Below are 23285 nucleotides of genomic sequence, written 5' to 3'. Positions count from 1 at the left end.
TCAAAACCCTGTGTGATTTTGAAACATACTTTGCATTCATTTTTATTCTCTCTGGGACAAGGAAAGATACTTGGAAACAAAGACAGTGTTGTTGTAAAATGTGTGGGCAAGACATACAAAGAGTGACTGAAGTCCCTCAGTTTGTCCAGCCCCGGGCAGAGCGGGCTGAGGGGAGGCCTCATGGTGGCCTGCAGCTCCCTTACGAGGGGAGCGGAGGGGCAGGCGCTGAGCTCTGCTCTCTGGGGACAGCGACAGGACCCGAGGGGACGGCATGGAGCTGGGACAGGGGAGGGTCAGGCTGGGGGTTAGGGAAAGGTTCTGCACCCAGAGGGTGGTCGAGCACTGGGACGGGCTGCCCAGGGCAGTGGGCACAGCACTGAGCCTGCTGGAGGTCAAGCAGCGTTTGGACAGTGCTCTCAGACATACGGGCTGAGTTTTGGGTGGTCCTGTGTGGCACCAGGAGTTGATAATCCTAGTAGATCTCTTCCAATTTGGGATATTCTCCAGTTCTGGGTATTGATTATGTTTCTTGGAGCTCTCCTGGTAACCTGCGGGCTTCTGTTAGAAATATGCCTGTTGATGTAGCAGCCTTGAATGAAGAATAAAGGTTAACAGTGATGAGAGTATGAGTCAGTTAATTTTAAGTAGTATTACTTTTTCTCATAAAATTATTTTTCTGTCATACAGAAATAATAGATTTAGTTTTGTTGAATATGCAGTTTCCTGTATTTATTAGCTTTAGAAAGAGCTCTGCAATAGCAAGAGTATTTCAGGAAGAAATGGTAAAATCAGACTGTATGAGGCCTGTAAACCTTGAAGAAATGTGAATTTATTCTGACAACCCCTTTCTACATGTGTTTCAGTGTTGGTTAATCCTGTAGACATCTCTGATGAGAGGATTGTTGTATTTCCCTGACAATTTATAATCTTAGTGGTTGGTTAGAGGAAAAATGCTTTCATGATCTTTTTCAAAATCCAGAAATATCCATCCAGAATAGAGATGTCTTTATACCTCCCCAAGTCCTGATATTTTTTCTTTAATTCCTCTTTGATTTTACAGCAGGTATCCTTCTCTTCTTGTTGTGTTTCTCTTGTCTACTTGTATTTTATATGCAGTTGCAGAAGGTGTGAATTTGAAGGGCTTGTACTTGCTGCTTGAGGTTTGATAGATGACTCTGCAAAAATTGTAGCTTCAGAAATTACCAGAATAAGTGTTAGGGATAATCTGCAATTTTTTTCATTATTTCGATACTTTCTTTACAGACTATAGCATTTCAAAGTTATGTTCTCATAATACATGTTTGTGTTCTTTTTTTTTTTTTTTCCTTCAATTGCTTGTCCTCTGTGGCTAATCTCTTTCATTCCATGTTTAATTTTATTTTTGGAATATTCTTCTCCAGTTTAACTGCCAGCAAGAAAAAAAGACTTTGGTACTGTAATAACAATTTTGTTAATAGTATGTGCTATGTCTCTTAACAGTCCCAACTTTCTTCAAGTGCTATTTCCAAGATGGCCAGTGAGCGAACTGACAAGTTAAATATATAGGTTGTATAGATATTTCTGTATCTAAGTGCAAAACAGGCTTTAAATATGATTGGTAAGCCAAGGTGTCTGTACTTGATATGGATAACAACAGGCTACGAAGTGTTTCGTTTGTAATCTATGGTCGGTGGAGGGGTGGATATGTATAGGCTCATTAAAGAATAGTATGAGCAAACAATCATGCTACATTCTACAATCTTACTCCTGCCCTCATGCATACATACTAGCAGGTCTTTTGGAAGTATTTTCATTGTGTTTCTGAAGCACAGCAAAATGCTTTCCTGAAGGGAAATGTATATATCTATTGAAACACAGGACTAAAGGATGTGGCTGCCAATGTCTTCTCCTGCCAAGGGTGACAGGATACTTGGATTAAGCAGACTTATTGAACAAATCTGTTTTTATCTTACAGGACATGGTGAGGTGCAGCATGTCTCATCCGGGCACTGTCAGAACCAGACAGAGGCCTCTCAGGCTCTCCTTTTTGCATGCTGCTCTGCAGGAAGCATCAAGTGAACGCAGAAAGCAGAGGGAAGGGCTGGTGGCTGCTATAGGTGTACTGAGTAAAAGTGTAGTATAAATGCTAACATCTCTCCCTGTCTCTTGTCATTCCCTGTACCAGGGGTAGAGTAGACTCAGGAATGGAAGTGAAGTGAGGCCGAAATACTTCTCTTCCATCCCCCCAGCTTGAATGCCTGGGCTTCATATTTCTAACCGTTTTTTTGGTGTCCAAAATGAAGGCCATTAGAGTGTACCTAAATAAAGCTTGTTTTACTCTTCTAATTGGTTTGTCAGTATGCAGAATTAAGAGTTTTGTTTTTTAAAAAATTATTGTTACTTAAAATGTGTTACCAGTTTTCCTCATATTAGAAACTGTTCACATAGAGTAAAAGCAATAGAACCAGTCTGAGGGGAATAGACTTGTTCATGCTAATCAGCATAACCATGGAAGTGTCACCGCTTACGGAATGTAAGTTTTCTCCTTAAGGCAAGCCCCTGTGAGTTCATAGGGAACACTGAGAGCTGTCAAAAGCCACATCTTTCTACTGTTTTTGCAATATATTGACAGCTGAGCATTTTTTCTGTTGCTTAAAGCTCAGCTTTATGTTGAAATCTATTCATGTATCACTACAAAACTTCATGTGTACAGCCATTTCAGTTATCATTTAGCATCAGAATGTTGACCCTAATGTCTTCTTTTTTTAAACAGTGTTCAAGTCAATTTGGAAATGAAGGATGGAAGTGCCTAGAGGCCAACTGTGAGATTAGAAATTCATTTTGTTGATCTCCAGGCAGTGCGTAATAGCAACTACTCTACTGATAAACTTCACTTAGCTGTAAATGAACTCAGTTCTGGAGAGGAAATTAGAAAGGCAGAGATAATTGCTTAGGAAGTAAATGACAAAGTTAAATTTTGGATTTTTACTTTGCCATTTCCAGGCTATTCATCTACTAGGCTGTGCTTTCTTTGTATACAGACTTTAACATCACACATGCGAATGGCAAATACGGTAGTTTTTGAATGCTTTATATTGCCTGTGAGGCTGTTTTAAAATATTGTCATAATTCTTTAAGTGCCTTTTTTCTTGAGTACATACTATTTTTTTCAGCTGCTTAAGAAAAGATGAACAGATTCACAGGACTCTTCCTCTCTTATGGTCCTTCTCAATTACTGCATCTGTTATACCTCTGGAAACCAATGCAGGGCAGTAACCTGTTCTTGCAACTCTCAGGGTGGTTTCCTGACTATTGAATGTCCCATTAAGGAAACACATATGAGAGATTTCTGTAAGTGTAGGTTTGCAACAACAAAATCTGCTTTTATTATTCATAGGAAAAGTTAGGACCAAATGTGGTCTTATCAATGAATCTACTATAAAACCTTTAGTTACTAGATATGAAGCATCTTATGCCCTGGACATTTCAATAACAGGCAAAATGTTTGCCATTAATGTGTGATCATGGAGTTTAAGGATTTTAAAATTTGTGACACAGATCAGTTTGTTGCTTCTGGATTACTGGTGGATACAACGTTATCCTCAACTGACTGAGCAGTGTCCGTATATACTATCTGTACCATACAGCATGTGGTATATGTGTTTTCCGCAGCAGTGGGAGGGAAAACTTGGGAATGTTAGCCCTAGCTCTAAACAGAAGTGTTCAGAGTAGCCTCCACATGTCTTAGCTCAGGAGATGGGGAGAAGAGCAAAGGCCTTTGGACTGAAAGCTTTTGACCATGTCTAAAAGATGACTGTTTCTCCAGTCTGGGATAAATTTGTTGGTCTGTTGCAGAACAGGTGAAGATTGGTAGAGGAATTGCAAAGAGATTCAAGACCCCTCTCTGAGTTCCTTCTCGAAACAGTTGAATTGTAGGCAGGTGGGTAGTGCAAGTCTCTAGGAGTTAGTCTTGGGATCCATCTATTTATAGTATTTTTATTAATTTGATAAGAATAACGCACTTGAGTACAAAAGCAATAGAAACATGGTGGAATTAAAGGACTCAAAGCTTGTGCTTGGCTATCTGATTGGAGGGCCTGTTGTTTGGAAATGTCTGTCCAAAAGATGAAGCCCTCAAGCTTATAAATCCTGGAATTACCATCAAGAGTAGTAGTGCCACTGTTCCACTTGCTTGCTGGCCACCAATTTCCAGGAGGAATGAATTTCCACTGGTACAGCAAAGAGGTGCTGTAATGGTGTGGAAGACTGAGACTATTAAGTGAAAGTAAGCTAAAGGGCCCGGGCTAGCTTAGGTTATGAGCTGGGAGGAGGGCTTGGTAGTGCTAAGCACAGTGGTACACACCAAGCGAGGTGGAAGGGTTATTCATGCTTAAATTGTAACACTGGCATAGAAACTGAAGAGTATTAATAGTCAGTGGATTAATTTGGGCTGGAAATGAACAAAAAGGCTTTGAAGAAACTTCGTAGCAACCCTGTAGTGGAAGAGGTAGCAAAAAAACCTTGTTTTTAGATCCACTAATCTGTGAATTGGATTCCTGATGAAGATTGTGGTGTGTCTTGATGTGGGAAGGTGTCCATTTTGGTTCTAATATCCAATTTCTCTATTGATCTCAAGAAATTTAGAGGTTTTATTTTGCCTTTGTAGTTAAAAATGACAAGTATACTGGTGACTTTTTTATTGGAAATTAAGAAATGTGATTTTATCTCACCTGATTTTTCCTTGTCCATTTTGGCATAGTGTATAAGGTAAGAAGTTGAAATTGGTGTGTGAGAGAGAAGGGAGTGAGTTTGTTCAGTATACTTGAGTTATGTGAAATACTTGCCTAGAAGGAACCCAGCGCTTAGGTGGCTAAAATAAATGTAGGGAACAGCTGGACATCTGTTGTGGTTTAACCCAGCCGGCAGCTAAACACCACACAGCCGTTCGCTCACCCTCTGGGACGGGGGAGAGAAACAGGAAAGTGAGTTGAGATAAAGACAGTTTATTAAGACAGGAAAATAATAATAACAATAATGATGATAATAGTACTACTAACAATAATATGTACGAAACAAGTGATGCACAGTGCAATTGCTCACCACTCGCTGACCGATGCCCAGCCTAACCCCGAGCAGCCTGCTGCCCCCACCCTGGCTAGCCACCCCTATATATTGTTCAGCATGACCCCATACGGTACGGAATACCCCTTTGGGCAGTTTGGGTCAGCTGTCCTGGGTCTGTCCCCTCCCAGCTCCTGCTGCACCCCCAGCCTGCCCGCTGGCAGGACAGAGTGAGAAGCTGAAACGTCCTTGGCTTGGTGTAAGCACTGCTCCGCAACAATTAAAACATCAGCATGTTATCAGCACTCTTCTCATCCTAAGCCAAAACATGGCACCCTATCACCTACTAGGAGGAAAATTAACTCTGTCCTAAGTAAAACCAGGACAGCATCTTAGCGCTATCAATTTCACATAACCTATTTTTTAGGATGCCCATCTGGGATGCACTCTGGGACTGGTATTTCTTTGGAATACCTGTTTTGCAGTTAGGAGTTCATCAGCTGTGACTCTTAATTAAACAGATTCATGGCAGCTATTCTTATGGGCATATTGTTCAGTATTCTCTGATTAGTAGGGATAGTCACACATCTGAAATTCATAGGGGGCATAAAAAATCAGTTAATTTGTAAATTCGCTATCGTAGTGTAAGTGTTCTGTTTCCACATCTTTAGGGTACTGTTTCCAGTGCATCAGACATCAAGAGCAACAAGAAAGGCTTCTGCAAGTGCCTCAATGACAAAAGGAACACTAGGGAACATATGGGCCCTCTCCTGAAGGAAACAGGAGACCTGGTTACCTGGGGCAGTGCAAAGGCCAAGGTACTCCATGCTGCTTGCAGTGCAGATGGGCAATGTTATCACAGTACTCAAGGCCAGGGAATACTTGGGCAGACTGACCATTCCTGAGACCATGGGCCCCAGTGGGTTGCACCGGTGAGTGCTGAAGGAGCTGGCAGATGTGATTGTGAGTCTGCTTTCTATAAATGCTTGGTCACAGTAACTGGGAGAAGTGTCTGAAGACTGGAGGAAAGCAAATGTCTTGCCCTGTCTTCAGGAAGTGTGAGAGAGAGGACCCAGGGAACAGCCGTACCTTGATCTCTGGCAAGGTGATGGAACAGCTTATTCTGGAAACAATTTCAGACATATGAAGGAGCAGAAAATCAAGATCAGTCAGCATGGTTTCAAAAAGGGGAATTCATGGCCAACTGTCGTGGTTTTGTTTGGGACAGAGTTAATTTTCTTAATAGAGGCTCCAATGATGCTGTGTTTTGGTTTGTGAATGAAAACAGTAGTGATAACACACTGCTGGCTTTAGTTGCAGAGCAGTGCTTACACAGAGCCAAGGACTTTTCTGCTTCTAATGGTTTCCTGCCAGTGAGGAGGCTGGGGGTGCACAAGAAGAAATTGGTAGGTGACACAGCCAGTACAGCTGACCCAAATTGGCAAAGGGATGTCCCATGCATGTGGTGCCGTGCTCAGCAGTAAAAGCTGGGGTAAAGGAGGAAGGAGGGTTGTTTACAGTGATGGTGTTTGTCTTCCCAAGAAACTGCTACGCTTGGTGAGCCCTGCTTTGCTTGAAGTGGCCAAACACCTGCCTGCCAATGGGATGCAGCAAGTGAATTATTTGTTTTGCTTTGCTTGCAGACATGGCTTTTGCTTTACCTAGTTAATTGTCTTTTTCTCAAGCCATGAGTTATTGTGTTTTCACCTTTCTGATTCTCTCCCTCATCCAACTGAGCAGCTGTGTGTTGCTGAGCTGCCTGCTGTGATTAAACCAGAACATGGACTAACCTGACCAGCTTCTGTAATGAAATCACCAGTTTGGTACATGGGGGGAAGCAATGGATGTTGCCTACCTGGGCTTCAGTAAGGCCTTTTACCCCGTCCCTTGTAGAGAAACTAATGGAGGTATGGTCTGGGTGGGCAGATTGAGGTGGATCAAAAACTGGCTGAAGGGCCAGTACCAGCAGGTTGTAGTCAGTGGTGCAAAGCATAGACATAGGCCAGTAACAGGTAGAGTACCCTAAGGGTCAGTACTGGGTCAGTCTTGTTTGGCATCTTCATTAACAACCTAGATGATGGGGTGGAGTGCACTGTCAGTAAATTCATGGATGACACAAGGACATGAAACTTGGGGAAGTGGCTGACTCACTAGAGGGCCTCACAACCATCCAGAGGGACCTTAACAGGCTGGAGAAATGGCCTGGCTGGCTGATCTCATGCAGTTCAACATGGAGAATTGCAGTCCTGCCCCTGGGTAGAACAGCCCCAGGCACCAGGACATGCTGGGGGTCACCCAGCTGGAAAGCAGCTCTGCATAAACGGACCCGGGGGAACTGCTGGGCACCAAGTTGAGCATGAGTCAGCAATGTACCCTTGCCACTAAGAAAGCTATCATTATTCTTGGCTGCATTAGGCAAAGTACAGACATTAGGACAAGAGAGGAGATCTTTCCCTCAGCAGTGGTGAGGCCACACCTGTAGTACTGTGTCCAGTTGTGGGCCCCCCAGTACAAGAGAGACCTGGACACAATAGAGAGTCCAGTGCAGGGCTACTAATATGATCAAGGGACTGGAATATAGGATCGTGGACTCATAGAATGGTTGGGACTGGAAGGGACCCTAGAGATTATCTAATTCCAACCCTCTGCCATGAGCAGGGACGCCTTCCACTAGGCCATGTTTCTCAAAGCCCCGTGCAGCATGGCCTTAAATGCTTCATGTTGAGCTAACACCCCCAGATTCTTCTCCTCAGAGCTGCTTGCAATCCATTCTCCACCCAGCCAGTTCCAGTTTCCCTGGAACCTTCTCTTCTCCTGGCTGAACAACCCTGGCTCCCTCAGCCTGTCTTTGTAGAAGAAGTGCTCCAGCCCCTTGATCATCTTTGTGGTCCTTCTTGTGCTGGGATCCCCAGAGCACCTCTCCTGGGACTATACAGCAGTCACACTGCTGCAGAATAAATAAAATTCTTATTCTGTGAAACCATCTTTAAGAATAAGCGTCAATTCAAAGAATGTGTAAGGTTGGAACATGTCTCTGGAGGTCATGTGGTCCAACCACCCTGCTCAAGCAGGGACACCCAGAGCAGGTTGCCCTGGACCACGTCTAGGCAGCTTTTGAAGATCTCCAAGGAGGGAGACTCCACTACCCACACAGTAAAGAATTCCTTCCTGATGTTTGGAGGGAACCTCCTGTGTTTTGATTTGTGCCCACTGTGTCTTGTCTTGGCACTGAGCATCACTGAAAACAATTCATGTTTGTTCCCAGAGGAGGGCCATGAAAACATTCACAGTACTGGAGCACCTCTTCTGTGAATAAAGGGTTGGGTTTCTTCATCATGGAGAAGAGAAAGCTCCAGGGAGACCTTATTGCAGCCTTTCAATACTTAAAGGAGGCTTCTAACAAAAACCGAGCAAGACTTGTTACCCAGGCATGTAGCAACAGGACAAAGGATAAGAGTTTTAAACTGAAAGGGGGGGGGTAGATTTAGACTGGACATAAGGAAGAAACATTTCATTGTGAGGGTGGTGAGACTCTGGAACAGGACAGTGGGCAGTAGCCTGGAGAAGTTGTGGACACCTCGTCACTGGAAGTGTTCAGAGTCAGGTTGGATGGGCCTTTCGGTCTCCTGATCTAATGGAAGATATTCCTGCCTGTGGCAGGAGTTCTGACTAAGTGATCCTTAAAGGTCCCATCCAACACAAATCACTCTACGATTCAAGCTGGTAGTTAGGAGCTGGCTTAAGTTCATTTATTTTTTTCCATTAAAAAGGTATGATTGCTTAAGTCAATTCATCTGAGATACAATAGGGTTTCACATATATAAATTACTCTTCTCTGTAAACAGTTCCCATGTTTGGAAATGTAAGGACATGTTTGGAAATGTATTGTCTGGAAATTACTTGTATTTATGTTACATTTCCAATTTAATAGGAACAACCTGAACCACATTCCAGAATTTCTTAATTTATAGTGTGGAGCTCATGATGTGTCAAGTTAACTGTGAATCAAGATACCACATGATGTACCTTTGCATGGCAAAAGTTTTGCTTTAGACTAGAGTGCGTGTCCTGTTAAATGAGACGCTTAAGTTAATGTTCTTTGCCTTTGCAAACGGCAGTGTCTATGCATATAGTTAGCAAATTACTGTAAATTAGTTGAGCTATGTTAAGCTTAAATTTGTTTTAGGTCTGTGTAAACTGTTTGTCAGCTGGAGAAATGTCAGAGGTCTGAAGTAATTTGTGTTTGAATTTAATATATTATGTGTTCCCAGAATGATTGACATATCTAGCAAGTACAGAAAATACAGGAGACCTGTATTGGAAATAGTAACAGCCTTCTCTCCTGATTTCTTTCTTTTTTTTTTTTTTTTAATTCCTGTAAGAAGCCACTCATAGCCACTGTATTGGCAGGTTCCAGCCAGAGTGCCTCTGTATGTGGGGAGCAAACATGTTGTTTTGTCCTACCCAGTGTGCTGCTGTGATTCTGTGAGAGCTGGCTGTGGAGGACCTCTAGGGATGCATGGGGGGAGGGCTAAGCTTGCACAGCTGGAGTTACCACACTCCAAGCTCATGCAGGTGGCATCACCGTACTCAGTGCTCTGCTCCTGCTGACCACTGACAGCCCTGCTCCTGTCACACAGCAAAGGGAAAGCAGTGGTAACTGCTTGCGTGTAACTCTGTAACGTTAGCTGCATTAACAGTCACTATTTCACAAAGGCAATAAATACCCAAACTCCTAAAGATGGTGCAATTATTGTGTGTTAGTGTGTTTAGCTTGTCCTGGCCATAGTCATGACATCAACAATAATAAAAACTTTCAGAAAGTCAGGAGACATCTGAAAACAGTAGCTTGATAGAGTGCAGAGGACTTGAAAAAAGCCATAGTTTTCTCTGTCAAAATAGGTAGTACTTGCTGATCACACTACAATATTTATTCTGTATCTGTAGCAGACCTAGTGACTGAGTAAAGTGCTTTGAGGTATCACCTTTGAGTCATTAGTACAAGTACCTAAATACATGAATAGTTAAGCAGTATGTTAAGATGTGGGCGTTTAAAACAACATGTTTTCAACATGGTTTTGGAGTTAATGTTCCCTGATGGGAGCAGGAAATTTAACTGGCATTGTCTGAAGAACCTAATACTTAAAAATTTTTAGAAAAGATGCTTGATAGCTTATCCATAGCCTAAGTAGGTTGTTGTGTTGTGAGTGACTGTCAGCTTTAAATAATAATTGGGGATGAATTCACAACTTATATTTTTAGTTTTCAAGGAAACGATCTTCTTAAGCTATTAAATAAATGTAAGTCCAGGAACAGAACTGACTTTTTTACAAGGAAGTGCACAGACTGACGATGCTATCAGCAAAACAGTAGTATTACCATAGTTAATGCTTTGACCTTCTCGAATACTAATGGATAGTAGTGAGCTGCTGTTTTGCTGTGGAAAAGCAAATGTCCAGCTTGCGTTCTGTATCCTTGTGTGGCTAGTGGTTCAGTCACCTGTATCACTTAGGTGCAGGCTTACAGAATGGGTTATATTCTGCGGGTCTCCTTTGATGGGTTAAGAAGTATAGTAAAGCAAGCTCTTACTTGTTTCTGTTGAAAAGATGCAGCTTCTCATCAGTGTTCAAGTTTTGTCAATCCCTGCTGGACCAAACATCCAAAATGTGAAAGAATTAACCCATTAATAAACCTCAGAAGTAAAATATGAGAGGAAGAGGGAGGAGAGGAGACCAATGAAGGAAAAGAAGAAATAAAACAGGTTATTTACAGCATTTACAAAGGAATAATAGGAAACGAGGAAGTATGGCTGGCATGTCGAGTGGATGACAGGTTTTAATTGTGCTGAAAAGCTGGCTTTTTTGAGTCTCAGTAAATACTTATCATTTAACATCTGAAAATGTTGTTTCAGTATATTTACTATGTAAGCAACCCTAGTAGTGAGCTACTGCTTTAAAAAAAATGAAATTAAGAGCAATGATACTACTGCAGCTACCTGTGGTACAAATAATTTCCAGTCCAGCTCAGCTCTCAGGACAAATGCATTTTCTCATGCTTAGCTGGTTGAATTGCTAGATATATGCTTATTAACAGCAAAGCATTGAATGAATAAAGCTTATGAATATGCAGGAAAAAGAAAGGTCTAGAAGGTGGAGTTAGTTTGGATCAGTAAGTTCATAACAGATTGGCAGCATCTGTCTGTCAGGAAGCAAGAATTAATGTTTTGATATAGGTATACGATTTCAAATGTGTTGCTACAGACACTGTTCTACAAGAACAACCTTTGTCTCTTCATGATGTTGTTACGCAGTCTTTGTGGAGAACACATGCCCCCTGGTTCATGGCAGCTAAAACTGTGTCATTTGAGCTGTTTGCAGTGCTCTGAAGGCGTAGGCTGTAAGTCAGTGGCCTGCGTAAACAAGTAAATAGGGCAAAATGATTTTGGGGTAGGCTTACATTTGTTAGGCAAAGCTCCGCATATTACCAGGAAGGGGAAATAATTGAGAACTATGTCTGTAAAATGAACAACTGGACAATTTGCACAAGTTGTTGCTTATCAAGGTTTCACGTGATTCCAGCAAATTAAATCAAATGTCACTGTGACCTTACAAAAAAAAAAAAAAAGACATTCCATGAAGTCGTGATAAAGAATAATTTTAGCTGTGCATAGTATGTGTACCCCTGCATTCAGAGAAAGAACAGGGAAGAGAAGTGGGTCAGAAGATAGAAGCATTTTTTGAACAGATTTCTTAGCTTCTTACTGTTGTAGTCTTGTGCTTAAGAATTTTTATGGATAAATGAGTTGTCTCTCATCTTCCTATTTGAACTAGAGTATTTGTGGAAGGGTACACATTACACTGGGAAGGTTTGTGCTGACATCTTTGAAAGACTGATGTACTTCAAGTGCATAATCAATATATGACTGAAAACTACTATTTAGAAATAAAAGCTTAAGAACAAAATGTAGTTAAGGTTTTTGTTGTAAAGCAATTTTTTTCAATGAGACTGTTTCTGTACTTTAGGTGAAGGCGCTGAAAGAGAAGATTGAATCAGAAAGGGGGAAAGATGCTTTTCCAGTAGCTGGACAAAAACTAATTTATGCAGGTAATAGATATTTTCAAGATGTTGTATCTGAACCTAACATATTTTTTCTATTCTTCTTTGATTTGAATGTTAAGTCTTCTAAAGATGTTAAATTCTGAAAGGCAAACAAGTTTAATCAAAAAGAAAACCAGCAACAAACCTCATTGTCAAGGGGACCTCTCAAACTTGTATCAGATTTTTGAGGGTTTTAATTCTATGTTTCTGTTGTTTGTGCTCTCATGGCATAATATGCTAACAGCTTTAGTCTTGGGTGCTGTAAAAAAAAAAAAAAAAAAAAAGTATTTAAGCAGATAGCATTTTCTGTTACGGGTTAACTCTTGTCTTCTATTCAGTTTATTTTGTGTATATACCTGAAGCATTCCTCCCTGTACCTCAGACAATTTAATAGATAATTTCTTTTAGGTTGACAACAGACACCCACTGCCAAACCCTTGTCTTTTTAGTACAAGTACCTTTGTTTCTGCAATTTGTAATACTTCTAAATTGTCATTTAAAACATGTATTATGTAATAGCACAAAGTAGGCTAAAGTCAGATAAAGGCATGAAATTACTAGGTTTGTACTAACATAGTTTGGTGAAATTTTATGGTAATGTTTTTCTATCATCTTCAACCTGACTGCTCTATTCTGTTACTACTAATGCATAGAGACAGATTTTGTGTTCACTTCGTATCAACATTCCATCCCACAACCCACACTTGTACTACTTTTTCCTCTCAAGTCATGGCTAAAAGAAATTTTGGTGGTCTTCTACTTTTCCAGCTTTCTGCTTTGTAAGCAGTACTGGCTTTCCACTTTTAGTAAGATAAAGACACTCATCATAGTAGAAAGATGATAATCCCAAGATGAGTCCAGTCTTCACTTGTTTGTAGGAATTCCCACAACTATGTTTCTTAGCAAATTTTGTTCCCTGGTCTTGAGTGAAGATAATGCACATCAAGAATGTGAGCATGACAGTCCCATATATAATAAAGACGTATGAACAAGGTGGAAGACCTCATGTGATATGTATATAATTGTATGAAATCGTTAATATTTGGTGATTTAAAAAAAAAGCAGAATTGTTCTGCAGCATTGTATAATCCACAAGAAGTAGAAAATATAAAAAATAAGATTTACAATTGAAGTGTACTCTTAGTAATGGTTCACTCATATTTTCATAACCCTGTCTTTGCTCCTCAAAGATGAATTTTATTTTTTATCTTGTACAAGGGGTACGACAAGGGTGCAATGGTGACATTTTTTCATGGATTAAAATGAACTTTAGAAGTTTCATACATTGGTAAAGTGATATCCCAGCTGAACCTGATAAGAAATACCCCATTTGTAACTAAAATGGTTTCTTATTTAAAAAAAATAAATCACTGCTAGTCAGCAGTGATTAGTAATCTCTAGTGTTGTCATCTCTATCAGTCTAGGAACCCTGAGAGCAGTATGTCCAGAGAAGATAGGTTGTGTGCATATGTGCGTTGTGCAAGCTCCTTCCCAAAAGTGCTTATACAGCAGAAAAATGGAAATAAGCCTGTGTAGGTTGTGAGTCAGATGCCATACCACCTGCTACATGTATTATTACTACTACAGTATACATAATACGTTCTTGATTATTTGGCCTGAAGGGGCAAGATAAAACCAGTGGGGACTAGGACAGTACCACCTAATTTGTGTTGTAAGTGCCATAGTATTTGTGTACACTTCTCTTGTTTTCCTTGCAATCATCAGTATAAGGATGTCTCCTACTAGTTACAGTTAAATGGTATATTCCACCATGACTGAGGATGGTTTTGAAAGTGTGTATTTTAATATTGAAATGGGAAGTGATCTTTGGCACTTCTTTGGAAAATGAATCAATTTGGAAAATTTGGAATCTTCCTCAGAAAATGAATCAATTAAAGCAATAAAATATTTTCTGAAAACTCTGTAGTAGAATAAGCTGCTCTAAAACTCACTGCAGTACAGACTTCGTTTTATGATTTGTGGGATTTCCTTTGAAGTAACTAATTCTACAAAATGCCTGTGTGGTTTAATATATTCTTAAGTTTTTGTAGAAGTGAGATAAATAGCCACAGTGCCATCTCTGTTTATAAAGTGTAAGAAGTGGTAGTACAAGACGAAAAGATTTCTACTGTTATCTGATCATTGTCTTTCATACTTCTATCAAGGTAGCAGGATGTGGAACAGTCATAGCTTTTTCAAATGTTTTAGCCTTCTTTTAAGAATAGATTTTTAAAGTTGTAAAGTCACGAATTTATCTCAAGTAGATAAACTTAAACTGTGGCAGGGAACCATAAATAGTTCTCTAAATTTAAGTGTTAACAGAAGAGAACAGACAGGAATTTTCTCATTATGTCTAGAGTATATAAGCAGGCATAAGATACTCAGTTCAGCTTATTGTATGCTAAAGTCTTTCCTTTGCATTACTTGTATCTCTGTGTTAAAAGTTAAATCTAGATTTTACACTTCTGTTTCAAATGACTTGAAGCATATTCAACACTTTGAGCAAGTGTCGGGCTTTCTACCAAAGTAGAAAGACTGTCTTCTAGCTAACTAGTACTGGGGACATCATAGGAGGAACATTAATAGGAACTATACTGCCAAAACTTAATGGCTAGAATCTTTGTACAGTTATTAGTGTTCGTAAGCCTGCATAAGTCTTGTTTTTCAGTGTTTTTGGAGGTCTGTTTTTATAAGGGAAAAGCAAGCTCGTGTAACAATCTGTTGAATGACCTCTTACAAACTTGCATCTGATTTATTTGCCAGGTAAAATTCTTAATGATGATACTGCTCTTAAAGAATACAAAATAGATGAGAAGAACTTTGTGGTGGTTATGGTGACAAAAGTGAGTAATATTTATTTTTGAAAACAAAATTGCATTCACTTTTTTATTATTATGATGAGTGATTGATTATACATGCCTTGAAACCAATGGATAGTGGTTATCTGAGAATTTTGGTCAACATTAAAATGATTATGTGAATAGATTTGAAATACTACTTCTCAGACCTCGTGCAACCAAGTTGATTGTTGTTGCTGCTCTGTTCTGAATGTTTATACTGGAGAAAATATTTGCCACTGACAGACTTTGATTTTGCTATTCCTTCTTTATTGTCTCTGGGATATCCTTCCTGGGATTTGCTTAAAAGGAAGACTGGAGGCTAGATTATTACTAAATTGAATGTACAGAACTTCTTTCAGTCTTGCCCTGTTGCTTTTCAGCAGCTTAAACCTAGTGGCTTAACAGAAAACATATGTCAAAAAATCTTAGAGTTTTGAAAGACTGCAATGGCAAATTGAAGCGAATGATTGTGAGACATATTTGAAGTATTTCTACTCAAGCCACTGATTTTCTAGGCATTCCAGATACTTGGAATTTGAATAAAGCTGTCTTCATCTAAATCTTGAGATACAAGGTTAATTTTGGAGTTAGAGGTCTTCTTCCTGACAAAAAAAACAACTGTGTTCCTCTGAAGTGAAAACACTTTGCTCCTGTCCAGTGTTGGTTCATTATATTCTCAATTTGAATGCAGCTATTGTTGCACTGTTCCTGAATGAACAAATGTTCTAGTCTGTGGTTTGCCTGGAGAATCAGTGGAAGCAAACTGGTATTGATAGGATTTCAGAGTTCATCTGTCATTTATTTATAGCATAAGAAACAAAGATCCCAGGAAAAATTGCTAAATCCAATACCTTGTCATGTCAAAGGACCTGTATTTTGGAGTTGGGCAGTTCTTCAGTATTATGGTCCTTTTTTTTAAGTCCTTAAGTTAATTTTTCCTACTTTTGAGTCAGTTCTGTGCAAAAGATATCTGTTGCATAAGCACAACTGCAAACCTGTTCAGATGCTCAGTACTATTTACGTTTGAGCTTTTTTTTCCGATGAATACTTGTTAAAATCATGTTTACCATGTCTGCCGTGTTGGAATCTATTCATTCTCAAACTCTCAGACATAAGGAGGAAATACATTTTTCCTAGTTTAAGAAAACATTATCTGCAAGTGATTTGTCTTGAATAAGTAGTTGTGTTATGCTAAATTCAATGGTTCCTCTTGGTCAGGCAGGAACATGGCTCTGCTGTGTCAGTCCATCTGTAGGTAAGGGACTATAGTGATACAGTTTTCAAAAACTTAATTCCATAACTTAGCCAGGGGCTGCAATCATTTATATCTAATATGATTAATACATGTTTCCAGTAGTGAGGCATGAAGATCACAGTCATGTGAGTTTTTGCAAATCTAAATTTTATTGCTGTAGATCTGGTAACCATTGATTCTGCTGGATTTTTGGAGGTCACTACTGAACTCAAGCACGTGAAATGTTTTTTATGTAATGCTTTAAATGTAAAGACAACATAATTAAAACTTGTTTCAGGTTAAGTTTAAATCTGTTAGCCTTAATTCTTACCGTCTCATGTTACAGAAAATAGCATTTATAATGAAATGTGATTTCTGCCTTTATCACTTCTTTCCAAATGTGAGTGGTGAGAAAACCTTACGCTTGTTACACTTGTCAGAGTTTCTTGACAACGTGAAAATGCACTTTTATGAAACACAATATTGTTTTCATATTTGGAGTATTGCAGTCTATAAATATTTAGATCTTATCTCTGCATTTCACATCATATGCAAACAGTGTAGATGCTTAGATGTCTGAATAAGCATGGGTGACACTACCAGTTGCCTGTTTAAACACAATAAGGGGCACTATAGTTGATATTTTGGAATATTTTAACATTATACTTGTTGAGGCAGCAATGTCAAGCACAAGTGGTCTTAACAGAACTTAATCAACATATTGACTTTAGAAAGCATTGGTTTAGGAGTTTTGTGCTGTGTCTGAATTCTGCTGTCCTCCAATAGCCCAAAGCAGCAGCTGCAGCAACTCAGCAGTCAAATTCTACTGCTACTGTCAGCTTGACAAGTGCAGCTCCCACACCAGCCTCTGCACCAACCCCTGCAGCTGCTCCTGTGCCAGCTCCTGTCCCTACCACTCCAGCACCAGCTGCAGTTGCTTGTGAATCTGCACCTGTGAGTACTCCTAAAGATGAGAAGCCAGCAGAAAAACCACCTGAGGCACCAGCTGCTGTCAGACCATCATCAAATGACAGGTATGAATGAGCTTTCAGTTTGGCTTCTCTGTCCATTTCTGTTGCTTCTAGTTTTGGCTTTAAGTTGAATTTTCCATTGCAGTGTTAGTCCAGTCATTTTTTCTGTTCTGCATATTTTTTCTCTTTAACTCCAGTCTCTGACTAAAGTACAACATTACTGACTGTAGTGTGTACCCCTTTCCCCTTTTACCTTTTTGTGTGGTAATGTGGACTTTTGACTAAATCTATGGAGTGGGAAGTTTAATGACACAGGGCTTATACTCCCTTTAGGCATTTCAGAGTTACTGTGGCCCAGATTTTCTTTCAGACTGATACTCCCCAGTGTGGGGAGCTACTGTTAGCAAACCTCTTGAAAGAGGTGTGTCCTGTCTTGTTCATGGACCTCTGGCTGTGTTTTCAATCATACTGGTTAGCTTTGAACCATGCTACTAAGTTCTGTGTTGCTGTAGGACTCTTAATTTTTGGAAAGAGCTTTTTCTTCTAAAATGTAGGCTATGGTATTACTCTTAATCATGTAATATATTAAATCCACAAACTCATTCATTCTGAACAATACTTGGCCCATCTGCAGATAGCTGTGGGAGTTGGAATAGTTTTCAACCTCAATTCTCAACATTCAAGAAAATCTAGTGTGAGTTAGAGATTACATACGTTCCTGTCCTATACTTCTTGCTTTGCTCACCTAAAATTGCTTAAGCACTGCATGGGATAAAAATGTTAACTATAACCTAATGGCCCTCAAAGTACTGCATAACATCAGGTCTTCATTTTTCATACTCTGGCTTGCAATTATTTGTATATTATTTATGTGAATACTATTGCACAAGACATTAATTTTTAAAATTGTGGTATTTAAATACCATCAAATATTTATTTGATTTGGTGATGAGGAAACAAAATTTGCAATTGGCAAGTATCCTGAAAATCTCAGCACAGATATCTTGCACTAAATATATTAACTGTTGGTTTAATTTTGTAATTCTGAGAAATGGACATATTTTTAATGTGGGGTACAAATGAAACTTCAGTTGTCAATAGAATAAGTTAAGTTTTAATGTTAACAAGCAGGATTTTTGCTGCTCACTTTGTTCAGTGGGTTCAAATATTAAATTAAATCTTTAGAACTGGAACACCTTTCCAGATTTTTCATGTAGAAACTGCAGTGTTTTAAAACCTGCATACGGTAAGGGAGTCTTAGTTTAAAGGCATAACGCAACAGAGTAATCTGAAAAATACACTGTAGTTATCACCTCCCTTGATTTTTTTTGACTACTTCTTGGTTTTGATTTGCTTTAGAAGTTAAATCACCTGCACTGGTGAAGTTTTTTTTGACCCTTGGCTGGTCAAGCTGGTGCCCTGTTTTGTCTTTGATTTTTTTTTCAGTTGTTAAGTCTTACTGGTGATAGATACTAGTGAAGTATTCTTGCTAGAACGTTTTTTTTTTTTCTCACCAGAAAAATGCATCTATGTGCCTTGCCAGATTTTTAATGGCATCTTCTGCACACTTACTCAGGTTAATCTGATGATCTTTCACTAGCTGTTGTTATGAGTTGCCAGCTCTGGTAGCCTGATAGACGTGAAGCTGCTGCAGCTTCATGTTCCCAGGTCCCTGAAGTATTGAGATCAAGCATGTAGTCCCAATAGAGGTATACATACACACAGTACGTATATACCTACATATATGGCTGGCTGCACAGGTCATCACAGACCAAAACAGTACTCGAGCAAGTGTACAGCACCAGCAGTCTTGTCCTGTTCCCACCTGGCTGCTCAAGGGTGAAGCTTACTAGTGGAAAATACACGCATGCATACATTTGTATAATATGAATCCATCCACTAGCTGGCCTTAGTCTATTCCAGTAGCTGGACCCTAGATCTCCCAGTCTCTCCAATTAACATTTGTGCATGCAACCACCTGAGCTCTGCAACCCAACTCCAGCTGCTGATATTCATGCTGTCTTTGTACACATGCACACATGTGCATGGTGAGTCCATGCAGGAACTGTCTGTAGACATGCGTTATACCATGTAGTTGGTCCCTAGGTCCCCTGGTTGCCCAGTTGCCTCATGCATAAAGATGTGAACAAATAGATCTCTTCACTGCCTGGTTGAGGTCTGTGACTGTACCTGTAGCTGACTCCCAGACATTACAGGCCCTTCTGCAGGTGACTCTGGCTCGCAGCCCTTTCATACCTAGCTCTCAAGCCTCTTAGCCTGCTCACCAGCTGATCGGGCTTGACGTTTACTGGTGAATGCACACAGATATGTGTAGGCATCCACACAGTACGCATGCACTTCAGTCTCTTCAGTTGCCAACATCCCAGGCATGTGGGCCCCTGTGGCTCCTTCTTCAGTGGCTGGCATTTGGACCTCCATACACACACATGCACAAAGGACAGACACTCCTAATCATGAAAAAATGTTAAAAATCGAATTTAATTAGAAGGTAGAACAGACTGGTGATCAGGTGCAGGGCATGGCCAGTCAAGTGCTGTTTACATGTGACTGACCATTTTTAATCCTTTCTTCCCTCTTTTTTCCCCCCTCATACTTCTCATCCACAGAGTGCCTTGATACGTCCCTTCCCCTGCCTTTTGCTCTTCTCCTATTCTCCTAGATAATCCATAATAAGTCTTGCACAATTTCCAAACCCTTTTCCTGGCAATCCATGTGTTCTATCACCCTGTAAGTAGCAATGCCCTGGGTCTGTAAGGAGACCTGGAGAGCCTCTCCACTCCTTTTGACCCACTGAGGGTGTCACCCTCAGTCCATGGGGCTGATCAGCGTCAGCTTGTAGCCCTGTCAGGAGCCAAGACGGGCTCCCTTGGCTTTGACTGGGCTATTGGGGTTCCTCAGCCTTCTGTTGTGCCTCTGTGCTCCATGGTGAGTCATTTATCCTGTAACATAACAACTTTGATAACCTGAAAAAGAATGATTGCAAATATTGGCAGTTTATTTTACTGGACGAGTGGGATACTGAGATTTTTAATAAATGCTTCCCACTGACCTCCTTGGATACTCATTAAGGTCAGACTGAATTACACCAGTGACTAAGGAGAAGCAGTTAACGAAACTGCTGTGTACTTGTGAAAAATCCACAGTGTTCTTCCACCCTTTGAAGTATTCAAGCAAACAGATGGCTAATCCCTGAACAGATGGGTAAGAGCCAAAATATTGGGGAATAGAGGGGGGAGGTTGGTCTTTAAGTATTAAAAATGGTAGCATTGTAAGTTTGCAAAATCTTGTCTCACTATAAGTCCAAGAGAGAGATCTTTGGAAAGCCTATTTTTTTTGGTTGTTTTTTTTTTTTTTTTTTTTTTTTTTTTTTAAAGAAAAAACAAAAGGGGCCACTTAGAGTTACAGCTGCTGCTGCTATTTTTGAAAAATAGGAAGTTTTCCAAAGTTTTGTAATTACCATTGCACTTGTCTTCGTCTTACAGTACAACAGGTGATACATCTCGATCAAATCTTTTTGAGGATGCTATAAGTGCACTTGGTAAGTGGAGTGTTTTTTTAATGTAGACATTATTTTGGTGCAGCAGAAACAAATGACGGATTAGCAGATATTGACATTCTCTTCTGTATCTGTCATTGTTAAAGTTATAATTGAAGTACGCTTCTTTAAGAATTAAAGTTGATATCTTAGAACCAGCATCAAGAATTCCTTACTGAAGAATATCTCACTTCATATATTTTTATTGTATAAGAGGAAGATCCTTACCATTCCTTTTTTTTTCATTTTCCTTAATTTCTCTTCTAACTATTCAGTTTGAAGTGGCATGGGTAAAACAGTGGACATAAATATGTATATGCTTTTCTTTTTACCTTTGCTTCCCATTGAGCAGGTCTGATTAAAACAGCTGATAAAATGGCTGCCTTTATAATTTCATTGTTTTAGCTTTGACAGCATTTTCAAAGTCTATACTTTGATAAATTTATATTAGACAAATTTACCTGCCTCTGTCTGGGTTGAGGAGTGGATGTTTCTGTGTACTTATACTTAGTTTACTTTTCTTTGACAGTTTAAATGTCTTCATTTCTTAGTGGAATAAGCAGCATAAAAACAAAAGAAACTTCTGCAGCTCAGTTATGCTTACTTTGGTAGATAGGAAATTTCTAGACAAACCCACGCACTCCTTATTACTTAGGCAAATTTTTAGAGGTTTTTCTTTTAGAATGTATTAAGTTAAGACACAGAAATAAAGAGGAAGGTAGACTTTTTTTTTCATTTTGTCTTTCATTGTGAACATTAAGCGGCATCCTGGTGCAAAAAGTAAGTGAAACTTTCTTTGATTAGTTTAACATTTTTGTGTAGCAGTGTGGGTGCAGTGTAGGCAGATGTTGTAAGAAAGAGTTGATTTAGGAGCAAGTATTGTTTAACCTGTACTGGTGGTAGCCACCAGATTTAGTCTGTCTAACTGCAGCTTAGAGTCTTGTGTTATGGCTGTTTCAGACTGAAGAGCTGTATAAGCTGAAATAGGTGATAGAATGTAACAAAACTCAACTGGTTGTTTTCTACAGTAACTAAGAGTTACTACTGGTACCAAAGGTCATGCAGGCTTCCTTAAACATTCATTATACCTTAATGGCAGAGATGTGGTTATCATAATTGTTCATATAAACAATAATGACCAACAAGTTAAATTAAACTGATGGTCTTCATTCATTTATCTTCAGAGTTGACCCTTTTTTTTTTTTTTTTTTTTTTTTTTTTTTAGTGTAGCAGAAGGAGAACACCTCACTTACCTAATTTATATGCAAGTTCTTTGCTTAGTTTCTAGTGTAATAAACCCATGTCCTTAACATTTTGGAAATACCGGGCATTGCGTGTAGTTTTCTGGCTGAGTGTACTGGAAGGGTTATATGCCAAAACATTTTCAAAGGTAATAGGCATGAGCTCTGTGCTTCCTTTTCTTTAGGAACTGTTTTAAAAGGAACTTTCTTGCACAAATTCCTGTAGTATGTTTTTTCATCCTATGTGGGATCCTACAAGTGTTCTTAGTGTTACTTCTAAGTTACGTTGTCTGAACATAATTGACTTCACTTCAGAAACAGGGATTGTTTTCTACTGAATTGCTTTTGTTTTCAGACATTAAGTCTGACTGGAAATCAGTGTGGCTTTGTGTATTACAGAAAGATCTGCGTGTCTTGCAGTTCTGTGCAGACACCTCTTTTTCAGGAGCAGCTTGAGTTTTCTTTAGGGCATTGAACAAGAATTATTTTGGGGAGCATAATGAATTGGATTTCAAAGCTCATCCAGCTTTAACATGTTATTTGAAAAACAGAAGCAAAGAGCAGAATCAGTTCAGCACTGACCTCACAGACATTCTTAGTTAACTATATGTAGAAAGAGATGTGACTGTATCATGATACGGCTGATGTGCAATTCCTGAATTATTCTTGATGTTACTTCAGCACTTGTGTAATCAGACTGTGTATGGAGTACATGTGTATAGATACACAGTACTTCTGTTTCCTTTTTGCTTCTTTTTTTTTTTTCCTGTACAAAATCTATCATACTGTTCTGGTCTCTACATAGCCTGTATTGAAAAAACACTACGCAAACAGAAATGTTTAAGAAGTAACTGATTAGATCAAAAGGTTTTCTGTGTGCTGTTGACCTTTGTTAGTTCATTATCAACAGTAAGGATAAACTGGTAGTATGCTAGAAAACATGAGCAGAAAGCAACTCAGATTGATACTATTATTTTGAAGTCTGAACAGTAAGAGCTCAGATTACCCAAGGGATGTCAATTTATCTTAATGGGTAATGCACAAGTATCTTTAAGCTAGAGCTGTTTTATTATTTGTTCTTGAGTATATTGCCCTCAGTCATGCATCTGATGATTATTCAGAAGTATTCTTAAACAAATGAAAATGAGCAATGTGCCTGTGCTACTCTTGGGTTGAGTTGAACAACTTCTCCCTAGTGGTATAAAACATGAGATATTCTTTGGTTCTTCTAATTGCGACTTAGTGGTCTTAGTAGAGTACCATTTGTTTCCTCTACATTTTTATAATCTGTTGTTTTTTATGGTT

The 23285-nt window shown here is 39.3% G+C and overlaps 1 protein-coding gene across 1 annotated transcript in view; it reads left to right on the top strand.

Moving 5' to 3' along the window:
* Positions 1–23285, top strand: part of RAD23B (RAD23 homolog B, nucleotide excision repair protein) — a 37617-nt gene that overhangs the window by 3423 nt on the left and 10909 nt on the right. Inside the window, exons 2-5 of the mRNA XM_032205745.1 lie at positions 12063–12144; positions 14902–14981; positions 16999–17246; positions 20687–20742. Of these exons, the coding sequence (XP_032061636.1) occupies positions 12063–12144; positions 14902–14981; positions 16999–17246; positions 20687–20742 (466 nt within the window). The remainder of the gene's footprint in view (positions 1–12062; positions 12145–14901; positions 14982–16998; positions 17247–20686; positions 20743–23285) is intronic.

Source organism: Aythya fuligula, chromosome Z (assembly GCF_009819795.1).
Source record: "Aythya fuligula isolate bAytFul2 chromosome Z, bAytFul2.pri, whole genome shotgun sequence".
NCBI classification, from domain to species: domain Eukaryota; kingdom Metazoa; phylum Chordata; class Aves; order Anseriformes; family Anatidae; genus Aythya; species Aythya fuligula.
This window is presented reverse-complemented; position numbering and strand designations above follow the sequence as displayed.